The 8,249-nt window shown below is 38.0% G+C and overlaps 1 protein-coding gene across 1 annotated transcript in view; it reads right to left on the minus strand.

The window, feature by feature from the left end:
- Positions 1–5,788: 5,788 nt before the first annotated feature.
- The window catches only part of vamp8 (vesicle-associated membrane protein 8 (endobrevin)), a 10,115-nt gene continuing 7,654 nt past the window's right edge, over positions 5,789–8,249 (minus strand). The window contains exon 3 of the mRNA XM_024275689.2: positions 5,789–7,214. Within this exon, the coding sequence (XP_024131457.1) occupies positions 7,020–7,214 (195 nt within the window). The 3' untranslated portion in view covers positions 5,789–7,019. The remainder of the gene's footprint in view (positions 7,215–8,249) is intronic.

Consider the following 8,249-nt stretch of genomic DNA (forward strand, 5'->3'; position numbering starts at 1 on the left):
GCTGTCTAGGGAACAATCAGATTTAAACATTAACGATTACTAACCATTTTAAAATACGTCTTTGAATTTCATAATTTTACAAAAAAAGTCATATCTATGAATTTGAAAAGTCTTAGGCTAAATTCCTGACTTTTCTCCTAAATTTATGTGATTTAAAGTCTTAAATTCATTACTTTATATTTAGTAAATTTATGAGAAAAAGTCGTAAATCTTCAAGAAAAAGAGGTAAATTTACAAGAAAAGAAGTCATAAATGATCAAGAAAAGAACCAAAGTTGTCCGTTTATCAGAGCCGTGCTTGAAGATGAAAAACATGGAGAATCTTGTGAAACTTTATTTCCAGATCGGTGTCAAAAACAAAGAAATTCTGAACCTTTTGGTGACTCAAAATCCAATTCTTATCAGTGAGGCTGAGTTTCTGGGGTTCAGTGTCAGTAATGCAGAGTTTCATATATAAAATAAAATAGAAGAATGAAAATAGTCTGTTAAATTAACACGAGAACATTGAAAATGCCAGAAACTATCGGCCTCTTCAGACAGAAACATCACAGAGTTGGAGAAGATCTTAACTTTTGTTGATGAAGCCATCGATAACTCTCAGCTGACTTCCAGTTATTTCGTCCTCCATGTCATGGATGGAAATCCACACATCAATGATTAAAACATGAATAAAACATGAATAAATCAAACAAAGAAGCTTCCAAACATTTATATCCTTTTAAACATCCTTCTTACCTGTTGAAATCCCAGATGCTTTTTACAGTTTAGTTGGTCTGCTGCTGTTCACTCGCTGGACTGTAGGCTCCCTTAGATTTTAATCTGTAAATTTAGGAGATTAAAAGTCGTAAACTTACGAGAAAAAACTTTTAATATACCAGGTTTGGATGGATAATCTTGATCTAGCCACACTACATTGAAGTGGTGCAGCAGCAGATGACATGAGCGCTGTCATCTTTCATGTGTATGAAGGTGTTTGCAGCCAACAGGTATGTCTGTAATATTTGAGCGTGTGGATGAGTGTCTGTGGACAGGCCCCGCCCCTTTGATCAACATGTGACAGTAATAATCATAAACCTCCAGCGTTTTACCTATTTTTGTATTTCTATCCTCTCTTGTTTCTAGAATCATCATCTAACTTCTTGACCCTCTTTTGTTTTCTTGTTTTTATCTCTAATATTTATCACTCTCCTTGCATTATAATTGTTTTCTGAGATTAAAATTATGAATAACTTCATTTAAATGTTTCAGATATTTCTCCGTTAACATGTACATAAAGACTTAAAGCCACTGGGTTCCAGATTTGATCAGGATTTCCCTGAAAAATGAACTTTTTACTGTTGTTGATTCAAAACAAACAACTGGACTTGATGTTGGCTTAATAATTCAAATATAATGCTGAATGAGAGTTTTTCTTTACATTTCATGTCTAGTCAAAAAACTAAAGTCACCGGCATTGGTATGCCCGCTTTAGCAGTTTGGGGTTCGATTCCCTACGGTGGCCTGCAGAATATTTTGACATTAGTACATGAAACAGTCCAGCAGAATGTTCTAGAGGACTAATGTTCTTCTCCTGTAGATTTGGATGGAGACACAGATTTTTCCTGGTTCCTGACCAGACTATCAGAGTATTGAAGATGTGCAAATCATTTTGAAAATGATTTATTTTGATTGATTTGATCATAATCTCTTACACATCATTGGAACACCTTTCTACTAATGCAAATACTGCATACTGTTTTCTGGAAAGTATTTTCTTCTAGTGCTTTTTGATGATTTTTATTTACAGTACTACTCAGAATGCTAGGACTAGTGAAACCTTTTGCAGTATGGATGGATGTTCAGGACAGTATTTGATGTTAGAGGGAACCTGTGTAGTAAAACAACACATACTTTGATGCCTCCCTGCAGTGGAAATCACAATCATGATGATTTGGGACTTATGTATGTGTAATGTAAATGAACGAATGTACAGTTTTGATGTTTGTTCGTAAACAAGTAGAAAAGAAAGAATTACGGGTGGAGTAGGACAGAATTATATAGAGGGCGGAAAAAAAATATGTCTGGTTGCACAGGCTCACAGAGAAGCAGTGCGACCTCACGGGGATGTTGGAAAGATTTATGTTGTGCAGTAAATTGATAATTTTCCTGTCTTTTTTAAAGCCTTCATGAGCCTATCATGCTTTCTAAAAAAATTTAACGATAATATCCACTGCAGGAAAGCATTATGTGAGTTTAAAAAATCGATTTTGTTAGTCTACTTCCAGAAATGATATTGCTGTTTTTTTCCAGATCTTGTTGGTTCATCTAAAGCTTCATGATTGTGGATGCACTTAGTGTACAGCACACTTCCATGTTATCAGTCTATCAGATTCTACATGCTCCAGAGTTCTTGTGGTGCAAATTACTGACAGCCCTTAAGATGTGGAGTTTGATGCTATGAATGCCTGTTCTTGTGCTGGTGTCCATGGGCAAGGCACTTTAGCAATATTTTAGCTACATGCTAGCTGTTTTAGTTACATTGGCATTTACCTAGGTTTTTCGAGCTAATTCAGCTTTTAGCTTACATTTCAGCAATATGTTAGCTGTTTCAGCTAATTTGGCATCTAAATAGATTTTTGGGGCAAATTTGAAGTCAAGCTAGATGCTTTTAGCTAAACTAACCAAGATTATTCTAGCTAATTTAGCCTTTAGCTAATATTTTAACAATACCCTAGTAATTTTGGGTAATTTGGCATTTACTGAGGTTTTTTTCCAGCTTTATACTCATAGCTTAAAAATGTATACAAATAAGCACCAGTAATTTATTCAATCTTTTTCCTTTTAATACATTTCAGTTTATTCTGCTAAACGTTATGCAGTTAAACAATTAAAGCAATCACCTTTTGCAATTCTGCAATCAAACCTATTTCCGAAGGAAATGCAACTTTTCTAGTTTCAGTTTTTTAGGCTGTTTCTAAGTTCAGATAATATTTCAGCTACATGCTAGCTATTTTGTCTAATTTAGGCTTTTTTCATTTTTTTAAAGCTATTTTGAAGTTTAGCTAAAGTAAGTTTTTTTTGTCCAATTATTTAGCAAATATTTCAGCTGGCTATCATGCTTTTGTGTTTTACAAATAATGGTGTTATTGTTTTTTAGCAGTTCCATCTGTACAGATTCAACTTAACTCTATCTAAAATGTTTAAATCTGATCAGCAACAGTTTAACAAACTTAGAATTCATTTCGCTATCAAATATTTCAAATAAACATATGACAACTGTTAAATGACCTAAAACAAACTTTTTTCTGTATATTGTGTCAAATCTTGGTTACTCTGGTGATCTACGCTAAAGACCTTATAAAGCTGAAACCATCAAGTCAAACAGGTTTTCTTCACTCTGTTCTTAATCTGTAACCTGCTTCCTGGAAGGAAACTACTGTCTCTCATTTACCAGAAAAACTAACAGGATATTATCATTCCTGATAATTACACAGAAAAGAAAAAATGGTAAAAACAACAAATAGATAAAAAATAAATAAAATAACAAGAACAAGATTTTTTTTTTAAAAGTTGTTTCTTTATTTTACTTTTAAGGATAACTTTCCCAACATGCTGTTAATTTTCATCATCCAGCTCATGGTAGCGTGGCATTTCTGCGCTGTCTGCTTTAGCTCGTCTTGTTCTTTCAATTGTTTTCCTTCAAAGGAGACATGTACTAACTCAAAGCTGCAAGCTTCAACAATCAAACAATCACCTCTAACAGAAAATCACTTTTCTTTCCCTCTTTATACACTGCTCACAAAAATGAATGGATTTGTCCTGGCATGAATTGAATTAAACCTGTCTGATAATGTTCTTGTTGGTTAAGCAGCTGAGGGCCTCGTTAATCAATTTCAGCTGTATTGGTGTTCATGGAATTAACAACAGGTGCACTTCAGTGGCAACAATTAGAAAACCCTCCAAACAGGACTGGTGTTACATGTGGAGGTCATTTCAAGTTTCTCCCTCTTGATCTTTTTTGGCTGGTTTTCCACTCGTGCTGATTTTGGCTTGATAATTATCTCTACTGGCAGTATGAGGCGATTCCTTAACCCTACAGAAGTTGCACAGGTTGTCCAACTTCTCCAGGATGGCACATCCACACGTGCTGCAGCAAGAAGGTTTAATGTGTCTCCCAGCACAATCTCCAGAACATGGAGGAGATTTCAGGAGACTGGTGGTTATTCTGGGAGAGCTGGACAGGGCCGTAGAAGGTCCTCAACCCCTCAGCAGGACCCATACCTGCTCCTTTGTGCAAGGCGGAACAGGCTGAGCACTGCTCGTGCCCTACAGAATGACCTCCAGAGGGCCACTGGTGTGAATGTCTCTACCCAAACAATCAGGAACAGACTTCATGAAGGTGGCCTGAGGGCCCCACGTCCTGTAGTGGGCCCTGTGCTCACTGCCCAGCACCGTGGAGCTCCACTGGCATTTGCTCAAGAACACCAGAATTGGCAAGTCCACCACTGGCGCCCTGTACTTTTCACAGACGAGAGCAGGTTCACCCTGAGCACCTGTGATAGACGTGAAAGAGTCTGGAGAAGACAAGGAGAACGTTATGCTGCCTGCAACGTGGTTCAACATGACAGGTTTGGTGGTGGGTCAGTGATGGTCTGGGGAGGCATATCCATGGAGGGACACACAGACCTCTACTGCCTAGGAAATGGTGCTCTGACTGCCATAAGGTATCCAGATGAAATCCTTGAACCCATTGTCAGACCCTACGCTGGTGCAGTAGGTCCTGGTTTCCTCCTAATGCACGACAATGCCCGGCCTCACGTGTCAAGAGTATGCAGGCAGTACCTGGAGGATGAAGGAATTGAAACAATTGAATGGCCTTCACCATCCCCTGACTTAAACCCAATAGAACATCTCTGGGACATTATGTTTGGGTCCATTAGGCGCCGCCAGGTTGCTCCTCAGACTGTACAACAGCTCAGGGATGCCCTCACACAGATCTGGGAGGAAATGCCACAAGACACCATCCGTCGTCTCATTAGGAGCATGCCGCCACGTTGTCAAGCATGCATACAAGCTGGTGGGGGCCACACAAGATACTGAAAAGCTTTTTGAGTTGCAGAAATTAAGTTTTAGAATAAATGGACTAGCCTGCCACATCTTCATTTCACTCTGATTTTATGATGTCTACACAATTGAGCCTCTGTAGACTGAAAACTTTTATTTCCATGAAAAGACTTGTCATCCTTTTGTTCCTAAGACACTGTCCTGTCGTTATTTGTATAGATGTCCAACTTCATATTGAGATCTGATGTATCTAATGTGTTTCTTTAAAGTGCTCCTTTAATTTTTGTGAGCTGTGTATTATAGAATGCATTCCCGGCTTAGGGAGAGTTAAAAAATTGCATTTGACTTAAGCCCTTCATGGTAAACACAATCAGTGCAGGAAGATTTTATGTTTTAGTGGTTTCTGAGCAGCATGCAGCTCCTTTATCATTCCATTGAGGCTCTTTGGCCTTAAAGAGGAATGCAAATGAATGGATTTTTTTGGCATTCATGTTTAGATGTTTTGACTGAGGTTATATTAGTAAATTCACTTAGCTGTGCTTTATCAGTCCTCCAAAAATCAGATGTGAAATCTAAGTGAAGTAATGTTTAATATCATGTCAAAGCTGTTAGATTAAATTTAAAGCGCATATTCTAAACTTGTATTCTTTTATTGGACATTCATAAATTAAAACATTTCAAATTAACAAATGTGAGCATTTTTCTGCCCTTTTGAGGCAAAAACAAGAAAAAAACACACTGGCACAGAATGGCATAAATACTATTTATTAAATCCACCAATAAAACCATTAAATACCATAACGTCTGGACAATTCTATAGGAAATAAACTTCAAATCATGACTGAGCAGCAGTGGGGTAGAGCTTAAACAGACGAGAAGGGACTTCATGCGGAGAAAACCTGCAGACCAGGAGGCCCAGCCATCAGTAGACACACGTCTCCCAGACGCAGAAACTAAACATTTGTTCTAGCAAGAAATTGTAACATTTTATGATTAATTTATTGGTAAATTTTCAGCTTAACCTGAAAAAATATGTTTTGATTTGCTGTAATGCATTACAATCAAAATATTTAAGAAACACTTTCATTACGACATTGATTAGTTATTGAAGAATGAGAAAATATTTACAGTTAAGTAGAAGCATCTGCATGAAGCTAAACTGATGCATTAGACATTTCAACAAACTTGCATTTAGGAAACAAGAACATTTAGTTTCTCAAGCAGTAACTGACATCACATGACCAGAAGGGGGCGCCTCGCTCATGATCTAAATGGCCTCTTTCAGCTGATTGGCTGGAAAAGCGCCTCATCATCTCCTCATGCTTGTTCTGGTCTTACTACATGAAGCCACAAAGGAGGAAAGACGAGAACAAAATAATAAACGATGAGGAACGATACGATCAGTTAAACAAAATGTACAGCTTTGTGTCATTGTAATCCAATAACTTTGCACTTTTGCACAACTCAAGAAAGCTGTAAATGTGCTTTTCAGCATTCAGATCCTCAGACCATGAATGCACGGCTGACCCTTCCAGATTTGAAAAGTACCGTCTGAGTGTAACAAGCTCCAGAGATTCCTTACTGGAGCCACATCTCCAAAACACTAAAAAAGAGTAAAAAGAGAAAGTTGTGGATTTTGAATGTAACATTCACTTCTAATGTGTGATTCAGCCCGGCCTCAAATACATTCATCAATTTAACTTTGACAGAAGTTTGTAACAAAAAATAATAAAAACACTTGAATATAGGAAACCTGGACATTCATGCAATATTGACTTGGTTCGCAGGAGGCGTTTTATTTCTACAGATAACATGGGGAGGCTCTTATCACATGATGAAGGTGACGGAGCGGCTGAAGTTAAAGAAGAAAGAGGAAACTAACGTGTTAAATATGTCTTCATTGGAGAGTAATTTTATAGTCTGTACATTACAGTGTGCAACAGGGATGCTTCATCATTGTGTCAGCTCTGTGTGGATTCAGGGCTCGTTGGGCTTGACGGTGGGGTTGATCATGGGAGGCGGGGGGTTACTGACGGGAATGACGCCGGTGGCCAGCAGCACGATGATGAGGATGATGACGAGGACGATGACCACCAACACCACCACCAGCTTGACGTTCTTCCACCAGTAAGAGCGGGCGACCTTGTGCGCCGTGTGCTTGAAGTGCTGAGCCTGTGTGGGGGGAGGAGCAAAGGGAGAGCCAGTTAGGAGGGGAATGGTTCTGATGGATCGGGTACGAGACCTCGTGTTAGGGCGGAGGGAGGACGGCAGCTCAAAGAAGGAGCAAGACGGCTGAGAAGCTGAGGATGAAAACTGTAACCTATCCATGGAGGTTACTTTGATGAAAAGATTGACTTATTTTCTAGAATTAAACTAGACAGGACATTGGTGCAGCATCGGCCGATATTTGCATAATTGGAGTTTATCGCTCTGTCATGCACCAATCCACCAATATTGTCCCGTTTTCAGATGCACTTCATTTTTTAAATGGATACTTGTACCTAATAGATACTCAGCACGTTTACACTTACGTCAGTAAATGGTCCGAATGTTTTCAGATATATTTCCAAAGTTTTATAGTACAGGGTGGGGGTCAGCAACCTTTATCAGTAAAACCTAGAAGGAGCCACAAATTCTTATTTTAGCCTTTAAGAAATATGAATTATGTCTATTTTCTGGCACAAAAAGAAACTAAGATCTCTCAAAAGGTGACTTATTTTTATTTTTTTATGTTTGACAGAAGCTCAAATAACTTATTTTCAAAATGTGCCAAACAGGATCATCTCAGTGCAGATAGTAACAATGTTGTGCAGCATAAGATAATATGTGCTTTTAACTCATAAAAGATCAACCTTTTTACCAAAGTTTTCTTTACGTATAAAATCTGTTCATTCTGGAGGTAGAGTTGATCAAACAAGACGTCTTCAGGTCAACAGGATGTACAAACATACATAGTTTATCATCTATGTGAACCTCAGACATTAATTTATACATTCAACTCATCTTTGTACATTGAACTAAACTTGAATAAATGCTAATTAAGTAATCCTTACTTTAAAAATTGCTATTTTCCTTTTTTTTGTTAGTTTTCCCCTCTTTGTCCTCAGCAGTCTTACACTGCTGGGTTTTGTTATTTTAGTTAGGTGAGTGTTTTGCTGAGGTGGATGATGATGAATGTACAAAGAGGGAGCGTGCACGGCCACCCCC

This window comes from Oryzias melastigma, linkage group LG9, assembly GCF_002922805.2.
Source record: "Oryzias melastigma strain HK-1 linkage group LG9, ASM292280v2, whole genome shotgun sequence".
Taxonomy (NCBI): Eukaryota; Metazoa; Chordata; class Actinopteri; order Beloniformes; family Adrianichthyidae; genus Oryzias; species Oryzias melastigma.